The sequence below is a fragment of the Pomacea canaliculata genome, linkage group LG8, assembly GCF_003073045.1.
Source record: "Pomacea canaliculata isolate SZHN2017 linkage group LG8, ASM307304v1, whole genome shotgun sequence".
Classification (NCBI taxonomy): domain Eukaryota; kingdom Metazoa; phylum Mollusca; class Gastropoda; order Architaenioglossa; family Ampullariidae; genus Pomacea; species Pomacea canaliculata.
In genome coordinates, this window is record NC_037597.1 from 21,908,549 (window position 1) to 21,926,597 (window position 18,049).

The following is an 18,049-nucleotide window of genomic DNA, read 5'->3' on the forward strand; positions in this document are numbered from 1 at the left end:
TGAGATTGACCAATAGGTTTATTTAGTTTTGCCGCAAATAATGTTTAACACGAGCAGGGTTTTGTATAAATAATCAAAATTAGTAAACACAAGTTTTGAAGATGACAGTCACAGCTAGGTTTGCACAATAGAATGAATGAGTTTCAATGTTACCACGTGAGCATGCTTGGAGAATGTGTATTCCTGCGTGCAATGCATTTCATCTAGTGTGAAAATTGGGAAGAGCAATGAACGGAAGCAAGCTTGGGAAATTCGGAAAAGCCCATTTGAGTATCTTCTAGAAAAATTGTCGAGAGAGAATCTTGGTTCCGATCATAGGAACTGTCGTTGATCTATGTATTTGTGTTGTATATTATTTATAATACTGTATGTGAGTGAGGATAACATCTATGAGGATTTTTGTGACGCTCTAGTGAATCTAGTCGTTTCTCTCTACAAGAAAAAGTGAAGCAAAGCAGATTGGGGGATAATACAGGCAGCTGACAAGGTCGCCATTCTTGCCTATTGTGGGCAATAGTCAGCAGGTCCTGTACAGGACGACCAGTTCATTCTTTCACGTTCGTAAGCCAGGTCTTCCTCTGGCCACAGAAAGAGTAAAACGTGGTTCCGTTTGTAGGTAGATGCACCTAATTGACGTATGATCCCGGCTTCCCCATTGGCTGAAGCCTTGATAACGTCAGCATATCTATGTACAATCCTGACATCTGCACTCTTGACCTCTTTGTAAAGGTAAAGTTTGTACATGTGGGTCTCGAGAACGGAAACAAGAGGGAAGGGGAATATTGAAACATATGTGGAAAATAGCAGCTTGCACTGATCTTTTAGAATCATTACACATCTTTTTTTTTTTTTTACCGTGCTTGCTTTTTAGCAAAGTAAACTCCTCCATCCATCCGTGGATCTAACACGTTGCGAGGCTAGAAGAGGAAGGGAAGTGTTTCGGATGCTACAAACTTTGCTCACATTGACTGCGTGCGTGGAGCTAAAATCACAGGCCAGCACAAACTTAAATTTATAAAGGGCCAGAAGTTCAGGTCACGTGACCAACCACGCATTCGACAAATCTAAATAATACTCCAGTGAGAGTGAGGCGGAGGGTGGGGTTGGGGTGGTGGTGGTGGTGGTGGTGGTGGTGAGAGGACAGGTAGACAGTTGTCCATCCATGAGCATGGCGACCTTAGCTTCCAAGCGTCTTAACCACTCGAGGCAGGTGGCAGTATAGAAAAAGAGGACGGGAGTAACATGAGGCAGCTGTATTCGTGTTTTACAGTTAAAACCGCTTTCAGCGGCGGGAAAGAGGAGAGCACTGATGATAGTTCAAAAACCAAGTTCATTTTTTTTTCTAAGCGCAGCTCATCATATCAAGCAGAAGTCATTTGTCCATCGGAAAACAGGTTGATAACGGTGTGGGGCGTGTCTGCTTTTGGCGCCTCCCGATGGGCCGCTTTGCTGCGCGAGGTGATCACGACATCTGAGGCTTTTCTGCTCATCCGCTTCTTTCTCTCCATCCACTTCTTGTACAGAATTCGGTGTTCGCGATCGCCCTCCAGCAGTTCCCTGAAACAAGAATATCAGTGCCATGCTTGAAATGACTGGCTCCTTTTGCCTTTCCGAATGCTAAAGTCAGTTTTCATATAGACACCAGCACTGTATTTTTTTTTTTTGGGAGGAAACATCACGATAACAGCTCTAAAATGTGCCTAACGGAGGTCTGATCACACATGAGATTTGTGCGCAAATAGCCAGAAGCATGCCCGTTCTGCCACTTATCCTCATCAAGGTTTCTAACGGGTTTTATCAGACACCACCAACTCGCTAAAAAAGTACATGTATTTGCAAGTTGCCCGGATGATGTACAGTCTCTCGTCAGGTTGTCAGACAAGATCAAAGTTCAGCGCCGATCGACGCACTATTTCGCTTTTTCTTTTCTTTTCTTTTTTTTTTTTTCGCTCGCTGTTGGTTTCTCTCCTATAGGGTCCCTTCTAGTCCGTTCCATATACAGTATTATAAATATATATAATACTTAATATAAAGCCACCAGAAATATCTGTAGTGAGTACAATAAATCAAAAGAAAAATTTACAAACACAAGCATAACCTTTGATATTCCCGCAGACAAAACGAGGAAAGCTGAAAAAATTTGGTCATGATTAGCCAAAGTAGATTTTAAGTAAAATGTAAAAATTAAATATTAAATATTTTGACTTGCCTTCGCAATTCTTGGAAAAAAACTGCAATAGCAGAAACTTACCAGAAGTCTACTGTGCCACTCTTATCTTTATCAAGCCTTTTGATTAGATCATCAATTTGACCTTCTGTTAGGTTGATGCCAGCTTGCTGGAGAAGACAGAAAAAGAGGAAAAACCCCATATAAGTCTCATAATTATGAAATATAAATCTATAACAAATGATAAAATGTGTTCCCTTTGTAATTTGACGGTACCTCGACCGTAGTAAATGTTACATATACTTTGTTGCTAAGACATGCAAGTTTGCTCTGTTTCTGTGACATTCGACAAGTTGAATGTTTAGATGTCTGTCCTCTTTAGATCAGCAAAATGAACCTACGTGAAACATTCTGACTAGCCTCCCAGTCTTGTTGACATTCTTGCTGTGGATTAATTTTTATGATTAAATATCCCTAGATGGTTTGATCCGTATTTGTATTTCCGGTTGAATACACTTTAGTAACTGTAATGAGTAATTTTTGAGATAACGTATAAACACGCCAAACATATTCCATAAAGTGTCAGAAGTGGGATTTTCTGTGCACATTTAGTTGGAACTTTAAAACCTATTTCCAATTAATGGTCTTCATTTACAACAGGGTGATATGGGGGTAATTTTTATAATTCGATATCCTTAGATAGTTTGATTCGTATTTGGGTTTTCGATCAAATACACTGGTTTAGTAACTGCGAGGATCGAGTCACTTGTGTGAGTTTGGATGCTTTATCTTTGTATTTACACAAACACAGACACGTCTACACACGCTAGATGTATTCTACCCTTTCTCGCCTTCCAGTTCTGTTTACATTCGCTCCATCTCTTCCTCTCCTGCCTCACCTCTACGCCGATAATAAACTCCTCCCTGCTGATGGTGTTGTTGCTGTCCTTGTCGAAGTCGCGGAAGAGGTCGATCAGCCGGTAACCATTTTCCTTCATGTAGTTGCGCAGCTTGGTCATGGGGTCACGCACCCACCAGTCGCCGGTCTCGGATTTCTGACCTTCCGACGGACCAGCCTTCCGCTTGTACCCAGCGTGAACGATGTTGAAAGTTCTTGCGTCCTTCATCCGAAGCTCCAGTTTTCGAAATGTCTCACTCACCTGAACGCTCTGCGAGAATCCCAATGCTACCTGTTTAATCTGTTTCTTGCGGCTTATACTGTAATCTACATATCGTCGCTGTCGTGTAGCATATAAGTGGAGGAAAAGGAGAAGCCTTGAGAGGAGTGGGAAATATTGCCTCTTGTCAATATGTGTTGCAATTCGTTAGGTATGTTCGTGTGCGTGAGTGTGTTTACATGTGTCTGCCCTGTCCATTCGAATTGGTGTCATCTTCAGTGATATTACAAAGCTTCTTCTAGCCACCACTTCTATATTTCACCTCAGCGAGAAAGACATTCTGCTATTGCAAGTTTTTAGAAAACAGCATGTTCTGAATACTTTATTATGATCTATCTATCTATCTATCTATTCCTCTTCGTGCATCAGGTTGCACATAAGGCCTCAACCAGAGTCCGCCACCGATGTCGATCGGCTGAAACCCGCTCAAGGTGACCCCATGTCCAGCCCTTTCCTTTCATCTCCCTTTCCACTGTTCTTCTCCAAGTTTCCTTTGGGCGGCCTCGTTTTCTTCGGCCGTCTGGAGTCCATCGTAGGGCGACTCTGGAAAGGTCTGCTGTCTGCTGGCGGAGCACATGTCCAATCCATCGCCAACGCCTTCGTTGAACCTGCGTGGTGATGGACTCGGTTTCAGTTCTTCGGTGGAGTTCTTCGTTGCTGATGGTATTTGGCCAAAAGATGTTAAGTATGCGCCTGAGGCATCTGTTTTGGAAGACGTCAAGCTTGTTACTGATGGTTTTGGTCATCTTCCAGGATTCTGATCCGTAAAGGAGGGTGCTGATCACATTTGACTTGAAGATTCTCAGTTTGATCTTCTGGCTGATGTTTTTTGCCTTCCATGTGCTCCTGAGTGAGGCGAAGGCCTGGCTGGCTTTCGCCAGTCGGGCTCGAATCTCCACCTCCGCATCCCCAGTGTTTGACATTTTGGACCCAAGATAGGTGAAACTGTCAACTTCCTCAATCTCTTCTCCATTTAGTTTGATGCCGTCTTGGACTCTGGCGTTCACTCTCATACTTTTCGTTTTCTTTGTGCTGATCTTCAAGCCAAGGTTTCCAGCTGTTTCTGAGAAGGCCTTTGTTTTTTCCTGCATGTCTTGGTGGCGGTGTGACAGCAGGGCAATGTCATCAGCAAAGTCCAAGTCTTCCAGCGTTGTTGTTGCTGTCATAGTCATGGTCCATCTGATCCCTCTCCTCTCACTGTCGGTGGAAGTCTTCATGATCCAGTCCATGGCCAGGATGAAGAGGAACGGCGACAGAATGCAGCCCTGCTTCACCCCGGTACTGACGTTGAAGGGGTCTGTGAGCTCTGTGTCACAGACAACCTGGGATTTGAAATCGCTGTACAGCATTGCAATGACCTGAACAAGTTTTGCAGGGACTCCGTAATGCCTCAGGATCTTCCATAAGGACTCGCGGTGGATGCTGTCAAAAGCCTTCTCCAGGTCGATGAAATTGATGTACAGCGGTGTGTTCCATTCGTTGCTCTGCTCCAGAATCTGTCGCAGAATGAAGATGTGTTCGGAGCAGGATCGCCCAGGACGAAATCCTGCTTGCTGTGGTCGGAGGTCTTTCTCAAGAGTTGCCGTCAGTCTTGACAAAACAATCTTGCTGAAGACCTTGCTGGTGAGGGAAAGAAGTGTTATGCCCCTCCAATTATTGCAGTCTCCAAGATCTCCTTTCTTGGGTAACTTGAAGATGAGCCCTGTCTTCCAAGCAACAGGGACCTGCCCTGATTCCCAAACTTGCTTGAAGATTTCAGTCAGCTTGGGAGCTGTCACATTTATATCTGCTTTCAACATCTCTGCTGTTATTCCATCTGCCCCTGGTGCTTTGCCGCTCTTCATTGTCTTGACTGCTGCTGTCACTTCTTCCAGGCTTGGTGGGTCTGTGCAGATGTCAAGGTCTATAGCTGCTGGCTGGATGTCTGCAAGCTGAGGGGGATCTGGTCTGTTCAGAACCGACTCAAAATGTTCCCTCCAGCGCTGTAGTTTTTCTGCCTCTCCCTCGATGACATTACCGTTCACGTCTTTCACTGGCACATCACTGTTCTTAAACCCGTTGTTTAGCTGCTTGTTTATCTTGTACAGTGTCTTCAGGTCATTTTTACTTGCTGCATTTTCTGCTTCATCTGCCAGTTTCTCTATGTGGTCTCTTTTGTCGGTTCTTGCCATCCTCTTTACCTCTTTGTTTAATTTTGCATATCTTTGTCTGAGTTGTTCTTTCAGGCGTTCAGATCTGGTGCTGTTGATTCTTTGTTTGGCTGACTTTCTCTCTTCTATCTTCTTCCATGTCTCTTCTCTGATCCACTGTTCTTTCTTTTTCCGTTGGAAGCCCAGTATTTTCTCTCCTGATTCCTGTAAGACTCGATTGAAGTCATCTAAGGTCATCTCTTGTTGGTCTCCTAGTGCTTGGAACCTGTTCTTTACTTCCATAGCAAAAGCCCTTTCGATGACTGGATTTTTCAGTTTGCCAGAGTCCACTCTCTGCTGACGTGCCTGTTTTCCTCGTGATCGACGTAGCTTCAGGGAAACTGTGGCTATCACAAGAGTGTGGTCACTGGCAACGTCTGCTCCTCTGTAGGCTCTAACATCTTGAAGTGAGCTCCTCCATTTTCGGTTGATGATGACATGGTCTATCTGGTTCTTTGTGGTCCCATCTGGTGATGTCCATGTTGCCTTGTGGATGTCTTTGTGTGGGAAGAGTGTGCCACCAATCAGTAGGTTGTTTTCTTCACAAAAGTCTGCCAGTCTCTCTCCGTTGTCATTGATGGTTCCGATTCCATGTTTGCCCATGACATGCTCCCTGCAGGTGTTGTCACTTCCCACCTTGGCATTGAGATCGCCGATGATGAGCAATATGTCATGGGCTGGAACGCTCTCTGAGGCTGCCTGGAGCTGATCGTAAAAAGCATCCTTGTCTTCTGCCTCAGAGTCATTTGTTGGTGCATAGCAGGCTAGCACTGTCAGCTTGGTGTACTTGGAATGGAATCTTGCTCTCAAAAGCCTAGGTCCATAAGGCTTCCATTCCAGCAGTGCCTTTTCCGTTTTCTTGTTGAGGAGTAGAGCTACTCCTTCAGAGTGCTGAGCGTCTGATCTTCCTGAGAACAAGATGGTATGTCCTGACGCTAGTCTCCTCTTTCCCGTGCCGGTCCATCTGACCTCACTGACTCCCAGGATGTCCAAGTTGTAGTTGTCAAACTCTTTGACTAGTTGGAGCATCCTGCCAGTCTGGTACAAGGTCTGGACGTTCCAGCACCCCACCCTCAACTTATGCCTCGGCTTCAGTAAATCCGCTGTCGGGGCGCCAGCTCCCTTTCGGGTTTGGCTGTCGTCCGTCATTAGTCCAGTCACCTGGTGTGCTTCATTACCTCCGCCATCTGTGACGAGTTCTCTGGTTTTAGTTTCTGTAACATACTTTTTTTTACATGGTGGGGTTGTTAGCCCTACCACAACCTAATTTACCTCTAGGTGAGGTGTCCACCTTAGTCGCCTCTTACGACATGCCTGGCTGGATGGCAGGGACCCTATTCTTACAATGCTTGCTAGGCAAGCATACCCCGGGGTCCCACAGGGGACTTTATTATGATAACTGACCAAAACTGATTTTATCATGATAACTAAGACTGACTTTATCACAATAACTGACAAAGACCGACTTTATCATATTGGCTGACCATGACAGACCCACCGACATTTCTAGGTAAGTTATACTGCTTGCATTGTTCCGGGCAACAGCCATCAGCAAGTCCATAGCCCCATCGCTTCCGATTGGGTTGTTGCTGATCTGCGAACACGAAACGTTCGCTGTAACTTACAACCTTTAAATGGTAATTACTGGTCTTTCGCGTCCCTTTCAAAGTAAACACAAAAAATTCAATTCCACCTAACCTGCAGATTGTCAACACAGAAATTATTAATTATTACTTAAAAGGCATGTCGGTCAAATAGTTTCTGATCGGAAAAGAACATTTATTTGTTATGTTATCTATAGACATATCTGGAGACAAGAAAAAAAACCCCATGATCAACATTTTGAGACACTGCTGTCAATTAAACACAACAAAACGCAGAAACAAAAACTAGCGAAGAGTGCAATGATTTGGAGAAGGTGCTGCTCTTCAGCGGTAAAGAGAGGAGCACAAACCGGCGCCATAAGGCAACGTACATTTGTTTTCTTTTGTCTTTACCTTAAGTCCTTGCAATACGTCGTTTATCTCCAGGCTGGCCGCAAGATACCGGCAACCGTCTTCTGGAATCCGACCAAAGCAGATGTCCAGGTGCTGCAACGTCCTGTTGACTCTGAGGGCGCGGCCCAGATACTGGGCTCCGTCATGGCCCACCCCGTTCATGGAGAAATTGAGACAGCGTAAACCAGTGTTGTTCTGCAGTTTAGAAACAGAAACCAAAACCAAAAGGTAAAGATTCCATTTATTAAATTGTCATAACATTGTCATTATATATTTATTGTACTTTAGACTTGAGCAGGAAATACCCGCGGGTCTGATGAAGGGCAAAAAGATGCGCTTAGGGAAGATAAGTATAGGAAGGCGCTCACGCATCCATGCACACAGAAGCTCTCGCTTACATTCAAACCATTTTTCTCTAAGAAAAGACGGATAAAATTTTGCTTCAATATGCATGATGGAAGGAATGTCCAAACAAATCCAGGAATGAATTGAGCTGAACCCGTCAAAGAAGCTTTCCGTACCCTAATTAATTTAAAGCAATGAATGACGGGCCCATTTCCATCCGTTCCTTGTAACTGTTCTCTCATTCACTCAGTCATGTGTCCAAACGCAAATTAACTCCATCCTTCTCTCCCCCTCCGCTTTTCATCGGTCACCCCTCCTTTTACTTCCCCATTCAGCTCTCCACCCTTTCTCACTGACCTGTACGCCCTTGGCAACGAGCGTGACACTGCGCGTGCTGAAGCAATTCCAGGACAGGTCCAGAGTTTCCAAGGTAATGTTGTGGGAGAGAGCATGTTTGAAGTAGAAGGCGGCTCTCTGCTCGAATCTGTTGTGCTTCAGAAACAAGTGCTTGAGACTCGAGTTTTTCTGCAGAGGAAACAGCCGAGGTCCGAACAGATGACAGAAGAGTGCATGTAGAGAAGAGAAGCCATGTGCAGGTCGGAGAGGAAAGTATGGGTAGAAGCGGGCGGGAACAGGAAGACACGTTGAATAGGCAAGTAGGCAGGCAACATACAGTCGATTGAGACAGAACTCGAAATGATGATGATGATAAAGATGATGATGATGATGTCACTACTGAAGAGATAACCAGTTCCATACCAATTTCAGATCTTTTCGACAATTTGCTTTTTATACACTAATGCGAGGCAACTTTGAAAATTGATGACTTTCCACTCGCAAGTATATTCCTGTACTCAGTCGCTTAAAATTGAGACTGTGTACAAATGCTTGAGACTGCTTCAAAAAGGACAAAATTACTACCATTGGTATTCTCTCCACGAGTATAACACAAGCAGCTTACCGTCAGCAAGTCACAGATTGCTTCTGCTGCGGAATCTCCCAGAGAGTTTCCTGAAAATGCATGTGACCATAAACATCAGAATACGTGTGACAGCATTCCTTAAAATATATAATATATGTGACTATATTTTTTAATGCAAAAGTATGCTTGACTGTGTTTATTTGCAACAGAGGATGTCGATAGACAATAGCACCTATTCCGTATTCCGTGTGAATTTGAATTCGGGTTTGCCTTTAAAAGCCACGTTTAGTTTCGTGTATTCACTTGACACCAATCTACCTGCCATTTACCTACCTGAAAGGTCAAGTTTACAGATCATATCACTTCGGCACAGGACTGCACACAAGGCAATCACTCCTTGGTTTCCAATTTTGTTTTCTGACAACACCTGCAAATGGATTAATTCAGTGAGCTTAGAAAAAATGAAGTTAATGCGATACAACAGTGCCGACATGAATAAATGAATCATGTGTTTACATTCGCGGTACACCCCCATCTTGTTGTGCTTGAGTACTTTGCAGTCAGGGTCAATTTTCAAAATCTGTGTGATTTCATTCTTTCCCTCAAAGGATTTCACTACATTTTACACCACGATGAATTTCTTTATTGAAACTTTAAGTTCCAGGAGCGAGTGTACGTCAAAGGCATTTCCTTACATATAAATAATTCAAAATAATCGTACATGCACGCACCTATTCACATAAAATAGCTTCTAGATCAACATTTAAAAATTTTCATCGAAGTTTATTTTGAGAATGGTGAGGTAATTCTGGCAGCGATAATGCGTGCCATTAACAAAAAAAATTCAAAAGCAAATAAGCTGACACACCAACAAACAAAGCGCTGATTAAAAGAAATAACGAAACAGTAAATGGCTTGCAAGTGGCAGGCTATTCACAACAGTAAAAAAGAAAAGGTCAACAGCATTAATTATATAGTTTTATCAGATAATGACATATTCCTAAGAAGTCGTAGAAATGACAGATTACTAGTAGATACAGAACAAATTACTAATGTGGCAGATAGTCTATTGGACTAGCAAATTATCACAGATGACTAGATTATCATAAAATGACAGATTACTAAAGAAGATGATAACAGATGACTAGATAGATTAACATATACTCTCACATTGCTAGATTATCAGATAACGATATTTTACTGAATTAGCAGATGGTGACATGTGACTATAGATTAGCGGATAATGGTAGATTACTTGTTTAGCAGATAATGTTTTACTACATTATAGCAGATAATGGGAGATGACTGTAAAAGCTGGCAATAACAGATGACTACATTAGCAGAATAAGACAGAAAACTAGATTATCAGATAAAAACAAATTACTGGATTAGCAGAACAGAATTTTATGAGACTAACAGATAGTGACAGATGACTTACAGAAAAAGACGGACATTATCAGATAATACAGAGTATTAAAATAGCAGAGAATTATTAGTTGAGTAGCAGATAACGACAGGTTGCTAGATTAATAATTACAGATTACTAGTTCAGCAGACAATGGTAACCCATTAAATAAGCAGAAAATGACAGATTGCTTGCTTAGCATATGACAGATGATGATGATGACGACGACGACGACGACGACGACGATGATGGAAAAAGTTAATTGGTATAGCGCAATATCCTGGCCAACAGCCGCACTTACAAGCTGATTGCACCGAGCTGAATACACGAAACAGTCACAAGGATGTAAAATAAAGAATAATAATAAATAAAATGGACGCGTTAGAGTGAAGGGCGATCCCAGCAGGGTTAAAGGTGACGACATTGCCGAAGAATCTCTAGAGAACAAGGGTTAGTGATATCAAGAGAATACTGAGAAATGGTATGACAGTAAACAGCGAGAGGTGGCCGTCGTTTAAGTTTATCCACATCCACTCAGCGTCTCTACCCAAGCGAGTGAAGTGCGCCAGAGCGGAAACCCAGCCAGGAGATTAAATCAGCTCGCACTTCCATGAGGACTAATTTAGCAGATAATGACCGAGGACTGAATTAGAAGATAATTATGGATTAATAGACTAGCAGAGAACCACAGATACTAACAGCATATGACAGGCAGTTATATTAGCAGATAACCACAGGTGACTAGATTGGCAGATACCGACGACTGGATTAACAAATAATGACACTATTAGCAGATTGTGACAGATTACTACTTCACGTGGCAGATTAGAAGCAGGCTGCTGGCAGCAATTACCGCTGGGCAAAAAAGAGGCAAGCTAATAACAACAGCAATAACTGACTAACAACAAACTACTAACAGTAGCCACAGATTCGCTAATTAGAAGCAAGACAAGAGGAATGCATCGCTACTGTAAGCCTTCATAGTTTTTACCAGAACTATTGAATAATGGCAGCTTGGCTAATTAGAAGCAGGCTACTAACAAACGGCAGCTTGGCTGATTAGTGGCAGTACTAACGAGCTCTGACAAGCTTATGTTATCTGTCATCATTTTCGTCACGTAATGGCAGCCACTCTCTTGGATCCAGTTCCCCTTCAAATCCAGTGTTTGCACTTGGATATTGGCCTGAGGACCACAAGACAATCGAGAAAATGTCATTTAAGTATCAAGTAATATGCAGAAGTTTCATTCACACTATGTTATGTTATTAATTTTGAATTACATTCTTTCATTCACTCTGTGTTACGACCCTTTCATTTGATTACAAAAATATATTCAAACTGTCTTCTATTATCCTTGTAATTTAATCATACAGCTACACTAAAAAAGTGTTATGTTTTTCTTTTCCATTAATTACGTCAGGTGCTCTTTAGTTTAATTACACTGCTTTATTCACCCAGTGTAATTATATTTTTATAATTGGGGATATGAAACGTTTGAAATTGTGAAGGTAATTATACATTTTAAAACGAGGAGAATATTTCAGTGTAAATAATAAATAATAAACATAAATTTCAAAACCTTATATATTTATGCAGTTAAAATGAAAACCCAGTTTGAATGTATCTCTTGTTCCTCGCTTTTAAAAACATCGCATCATTGACACTTTGTCTCGTGTTTACTGAAATTGTTTGCTTCACTCTGTATTTTGACCTCGCTTTGAACTGCATAATTCTGTTTACACATTGTCCTGTTCGTTGTTAATTATATTGCTTTAATCACAATATATTACACTCTTGTATTACTATTGATATTATAAACAAGTTCACAATGTCTTATGATTGTTTTCTATATTTAATAAATTGTTTCAGAGCTGTGGTTTGTTTCTGCTTTAAACAACCACAAAAAGCGACAACATAACTATAAACTGTATTTCTTAGTTTTTTTTAAAAACACACTGCATAACATATAGTGTTATTTTTTGCCTTTTAATTATATTTATACATTCACATACTTTTTGTATTCCTCACTTTCAATTACACGACTGTATTCACAATGTTTTTCGTTGTTTTTATTTAAAGTTTACACATTGTGCTGTGCACTTATTTATATATCTATCCTCACAGTGTGTTCTGTTCCTTGTTTTGAACGCTATACTTATATTTACACTATTTTATGTTTTCTCTTTTTAATTAAATTGATTTATCGCCTTGTGCTAAAATTTTAACTGCGTGACAATCTTCACGTGTTAAATCCCTTGTAACATTTATTCTACATTCACATTTTCTTTCTTAAAAAAAAATCTCTATTCACACTGTTGGTCGATTTTTATTTATAACACTGAACTACTACATTCATGTTGTGTGAGCTCGGTTGAGGGATTTCCTTTACAAAAAACCAAGCACAAAACAAACCAGTAATTGTTCAGAATTAGTGGAGGAGACTAATATAATCAATTTTTTTTAACTTCAATTGTCTACCTCATGCTGAAGTTTGTGAACTTTGTGATCCGTTTGACTGACAGGGTACAAGAGGAGTATAGAGACTAGCAGCTTGTTACAGACGGTTGTTGACAAACAAAGAATACCTCCACACTCTCACCTTCAAAGGGTCGCACATGGCCTTGACCTCGGAGGGGCCGAGGTTTCGGAAGCGTACGACGAGGTCCTTGTCGTGCAGGTGTTTGACAAAACAGGAGACAGGTATGACTCCAGCAAGTCTGCACGCCGCCAGGTAAGTTTCCCCCTGGGACGCTATGCGCATGCGCCGGATACGACTTTCCAGCAACCAATCTGGCACGGAGTGACGGACAGACAGAGAGACGAACGAACGCACAAGACGAATAAAAGCAGAGCTCAGTCATCAGAAAGAGACTGAGTAAAACAGTTGTTACCGCTTGTCTCAACATGTGTTTGTACTTGTTTGCTGTGTGTGTGTGTCATAAAAATGACAGACATAGAGATAGACAGAAGAACTTTGTTGTAAATTCATAGATTTGATATAATCAGAATGGATGACCTTATAGTCCCTAAATTAAGACAACAGATAGATTGAAGGTGGAACAGTACAGAAAGATTGAAGGTGGGTCAATGTATAGTGGGACAATCAGAAAGATTGAAGATAGATCAGTGTATAGTGGAACAGAACAAAGAGATTGAAGAGGTTAGTGTATATAGGGACAGTACAGAAAGTTTGGTGGGTCAGTGTATAGTGGAGCAAAACATAAAGATTGAAGTTTGCTCATTATATAGTGGAACAGTACAGAAAGATTGAAGATGGTAATACATAGTGGAATAGATCACAAAGATTGAAGGTGGGTTAGTGTATAGTGGAACAAAACAAAGAGATTGAAGGTGGGACAGTATAGACAGATTGAAGATAGGTCAGTGCATAGTGGGACAGAGTAGAAAGACTAAAGGTGGGGCAGTGTATAGTGGAACAGAACAGAAAGATTGAAGGTGGATCAGTGTATAGTGGAACAGCACAAAGATTGAAGGTGGGTTAGTGTATTGTGGAACAAAACAGAAAGATTGAAGGTGGGACGGTATAGAAAGATTGAAGGTGGGGCAGTGTATAGTGGAACAGAACAAAGATTGAAGGTGGGACAATACAGAAAGATTGCAGAAAGGTCAGTATATAATGGGAAAGTACAGAAAGATTGCAGACAGACACCACTTCCACACACTCACACTTTCTCTCAGTTTCCCTTTCTACTATAATCAAATATGTTACGATCTCTCACCATCGATGTCAATGTCAAGGTCTGTGTCGTACTCCTCATCACTCGTCGTCTCTTGTCGACGACAGGACTCTATCTCCTCGAATTTCTTTTCATGTCTTTTTTTGCTACACCACCGCGTGTGTTCCTCAGGTTGCAGGGTCGGGGCTCGAGTCCTTGCCTTCAGCATCCTCGGCTGTCACCAACACACACCTCTCGCTCGATCACCTACCTTTAGCTGTTCACAGCCAAAATCATCCAGCATCTAAACAGGTACACGATCCACGGATCAGCTAAACACCTGACAGAATCCCGCCACCGGTGCTGCAGCTACGGCCGACGTCCAGGTAAACGGACGCAACAACACCTGAAGGCCACTAACGGCCCCATTGCTGCAGGTGAGTTGCCATTTCCTGGCCTCCCTATCTCTTCATAATATCCTCTTTCGCCTTCACAATACACGTGCTCCTCACGTTCACCCACACCAGCCGCGATCAGCAAGTGGGAGGAACTCGGAGGATGGTGCCACTGTGCCCTCTGTCGGCATCCAAGGAGGAGGAGGCAAGCGGAGACTGGACCTGCTGCCTGCGTTAACAATGGAAGGTGTCTGGCTGACTTGCCCATTGGGCTGTATCGAGCGCGCGCTTGATTAACTGAAAAGATAGGTTTATTACCGGTCTGCGCCTTCAAGTGCACGCGTCGCTCAACCACGTCAAAGGAGAGAAAAAAATGTGACTGGAATAAACCAAAAGTTTTCTTCACCACCTCAGCGCCATCCTCTTTTAAGCCCTCACGAACCCTCAAGATCTTCATCATCTTGTTGCCATGATGCGGTAAATTCAGACAGGTAACAGATCAAAAAAAAAAAAAAAAGGTTTGTACTCGTAATCCAGTAAAGTTATGAAGGCAGTTACCTTTTAAAGGGAAATTTTGTAGTTTAAATAAGATACGGTATTTAATAAGATTCTGACATCTCTCACTATTAATATCAAAACTTTGTCACAAATCAAGGGTTAGTACGTTTGTTGGGTTTTGACATACCCTTGTTCAGTAAACATATTGCTTTTTAAATTCTGCGCATAAACTAGTTGAAACCAATCACCAGCAACAATAATTTGCCCCCTTGAGATCAGAACACCCACAGTAAGCACCCTTCCGCCATAAAGTTCACTCCTGTAGATCACAAAGAATGAAACATCGCTTTATGCAGTGTTGTTTGCGGGAGTTCAGCTCAAAATTATTTTACTAAAGGTCTCCGAAACCTGTGACTGGTGTGGTCAAACCAAAAGGCCACTGGGATTTTGCTAGTTTTTTCCCCTCCATCGTACTTAAGGGCAAAGGATACCTTATTAATCAGTGAATGTCGTAAAAGGAAGTGGAAAGGGGCGGGGATTGATCTTGACACGATGAACCACTCACTGGCACTATTACTGAAGGAAGGAGCAACAGGAAGATAGGTAAATACCCCAAACAGCATTCTTACAGAGTAATATGCTTCCAAAGAGGTTTGCATTTCAGCGTGGGCGGCAGCTCTGAGACACTTCTCTGAACCCTCATAGACATACCCCTTAGAGTGCGAAATAATAAACAATTTTGATCTTGATAAAATGCGAAAACAACAGGATCCTTTTGTCAGATCTTACCTCCGAAACAAATCCCTTCCCTAACTCCTCTTCCGTCAAGTAGTTGTTATCGATGGCGGAGGTGTAAGATGCTAGTGCGCGCGTGCATGTATACAAACGCATTTGTGTGCACGACCAACAGACCGACAGACAGACCAACAGATACGCAGACACACAGCCAGACAGCCAGACAGACTCGCCACTTTCACGGACCGCTGCGTGTCATGCCCCGCGTGCGTGCATGATTCTTGGACACCCGCGCCTGTGTCAACCTTTTAGAGATGTATTATTTAATTCTCTATATTGTGCGCCTTGCCATCAAGCCGTTTTCACCTTCCAAGAAATAAAACATGGCGCCGAGTTTTTGCACGAGACGCTCTAAACGCCATGCTCCCCACCTTGCCTCTCATGCCGGCGAGGACGATTATAAATTTATCAGACTTAATCAGTGCACGTGGGGAGTTATTCAATAAGCTCTCGGCCAGGCGGGTAGTCAGCGGCTGGGGGTTGGGGGATGGAGACACAGGTGGGGCAGTGAAAGTAAACACCGTCACGTGACAACGATCGGTCTCCCCCACCCGCCACCCGAGGGAAGCAAAGCATCTCAAGAGTCGACATTGATAATTTGGATGCATTATCTTCAAATTAAATTTTTGCATTAATTATTGATTTATATTAAATTAGCTAAACAATATCTTTTCTTGCATGATGTAATTGCAGCATGCTCCTTTTAGATGCAGGTACAAAAATGATTTTTATGAACAGTAAATAAGGAGAATTTTTCTCTTTTGCTTTATCATGCATCGGTGTCTTCATTGAAAGATATGAGCCTCTTAGCCTGTTGTGTATATGCTTCGTACTATCTGTTCATCGTGAAAGCGCTTGATCCGTTGCCATGGCAACAAGCAATCATTCCTTTCTGTTCAGGGACGCTTAGTTTGCCTCTGCTATCGTACCTGAAAACTTAATGAACTCTTGCAGATTAAATAAAAAAGAAAGAAAGGCAATCTCCCGTTGGTGTGAATTATTAACGAGTGTTATCTAGCCAAACAGAGGGCGGTATCTATCTATCTCGCTATCGTCAGGCACAAAAATACCAGAAACTGTTCTTATACGTTTTCTCACTTCATAAAGTGACGATCTCTCGATGAATTATCGCACAAAAAAATCACGAAAATCGTCAAGTTAAAAAAAAAAGCGGGAAAGAATGTTGAAAAAGTGTGAAGTCCTCAAATAACAACTCAATGTAATTATAAAATTATTAAACTACATCTAACATTATTATCATCTTTTGGAACATTACAAGACAAACATATTGAGCTGGTGGAGAAGCATATTGTCTAGTAAAGACGATTATTGAGGTGGTAGAGACGCATGTTAAGATGGTAGAAATGCCTACTGGGCTAATAGAGACTCATACTGAGATACTAGAGACTCATTTTGAGCTGGTAGAGAGGCATGTTTAGCTGGTAGGATCCCACCGAACTAACATGAGCTGGTAGAGAGGCCACAGAACGTGCAGCTGGTCCCAGAACATGCAGCTGGTCACAGAAGGTGCAGCTGGCCACAGAACGTGCAGCTGGCCACAGAAGGTGCAACTGGTCACAGAACGTGCAGCTGGTCACAGAACATGCAGCTGGCCACAGAACGTACAGCTGGTCACAGAAGGTGCAGGGACTGACTACACCCCCTGATGTTTGTGCCACCGACAACTCGCTTCAACTTAAAATGACTTTGCTTTGTGGCCGCGCTTATCGTCGAGGTTTAGAACACGGTTTTAGCCGTATTGTTTGTTTGTTTGTTTTTTATGCCAGTGCCCTCTAACCTGCCTCCCGTCCCAGGATAATCAAGAGACTTGTTGCTTTTTTTTTTAAATCCCCAAGGCTTATTCGATCAACATTTTCAATCAAGGAGTTTCTCGTGATTTCTTTCTGTTAATTAGCTTTATGCGGAACCTTGAAAACATGCAACGGCGGACCAGTTTTTTTACTGGCAACTTTCTAGGGTGGCTCAGTGATGTCATCCGGGGTAGACTGAGAAGTATTGAACGTTTTACACGGTCTTTACTTCCGGGTAGGCAAAGCTTATTGTGCCTTATCACAGGTTCATTATTTGACTGTATTCTATACAGCGACTATGGGACTTAATCACCCAATACATCTTTTTTTTTTTTAAATGAGAGTCTTGGTCCTGCCTCTTGCTAAATGCCCAATCACTAATCGAGAAAATACCTTGTCGATTGCAGTAATAAACTTTCCGCAATAAACTGAAAGCAACATTGAACAGTCAATATCTGGAATGAACAATATGGCAACACCTTGTCTCTGTATCTTACTACGTGATACCATGGACGTAGATAGGATCTACGTTCATGGTGATACGTTCACCTGTTTGCGTTATGTTTGTTCGCTGTGCTACTCGTAGGTTGTAAATGAAACCACTGCCTTTGTGTCCACATTTGGCATAAATTGTTTATTTTACTTCATTGCTGCGTAGAATCTAATGGA

The 18,049-nt window shown here is 42.2% G+C and overlaps 1 protein-coding gene and 1 long non-coding RNA gene across 2 annotated transcripts; one reads left to right on the forward strand and one right to left on the reverse strand.

Moving 5' to 3' along the window:
- Positions 1-11: 11 nt before the first annotated feature.
- LOC112571269 (leucine-rich repeat-containing protein 74B-like) lies at positions 12-16,058 on the reverse strand. The gene is made up of 11 exons (XM_025250150.1): positions 13,945-16,058; positions 12,804-12,994; positions 11,280-11,387; positions 9,132-9,225; positions 8,838-8,887; positions 8,234-8,401; positions 7,532-7,726; positions 7,033-7,128; positions 3,067-3,336; positions 2,252-2,337; positions 12-1,557 (listed from the first exon to the last, which is right to left on the reverse strand). Exons 1-11 carry the CDS (start codon positions 14,108-14,110, stop codon positions 1,362-1,364), a joined length of 1,620 nt encoding a protein of 539 aa, XP_025105935.1. The 5' UTR covers positions 14,111-16,058; the 3' UTR covers positions 12-1,361.
- LOC112571270 lies at positions 2,893-12,852 on the forward strand. The gene is made up of 3 exons (XR_003100781.1): positions 2,893-2,937; positions 7,565-7,759; positions 12,727-12,852. It is a non-coding gene; the product is annotated as an uncharacterized LOC112571270 (long non-coding RNA).
- Positions 16,059-18,049: the final 1,991 nt, after the last annotated feature.

What these genes read in the sequence shown, in the direction of transcription:
- LOC112571269 (XM_025250150.1), bottom strand. Translation starts at nt 14,110, where the DNA reads ATGCTGAAGGCAAGGACTCGAGCCCCGACCCTGCAACCTGAGGAACAC. An exon ending in CCATGTGCGACCCTTTGAAG is followed by an intron (nt 11,388 to 12,803) that starts GTGAGAGTGTGG and finishes TGTGGTCCTCAG; the next exon opens with GCCAATATCCAAGTGCAAAC. An exon ending in TCGTTGCCAAGGGCGTACAG is followed by an intron (nt 7,727 to 8,233) that starts GTCAGTGAGAAA and finishes TCTAAACTGCAG; the next exon opens with AACAACACTGGTTTACGCTG.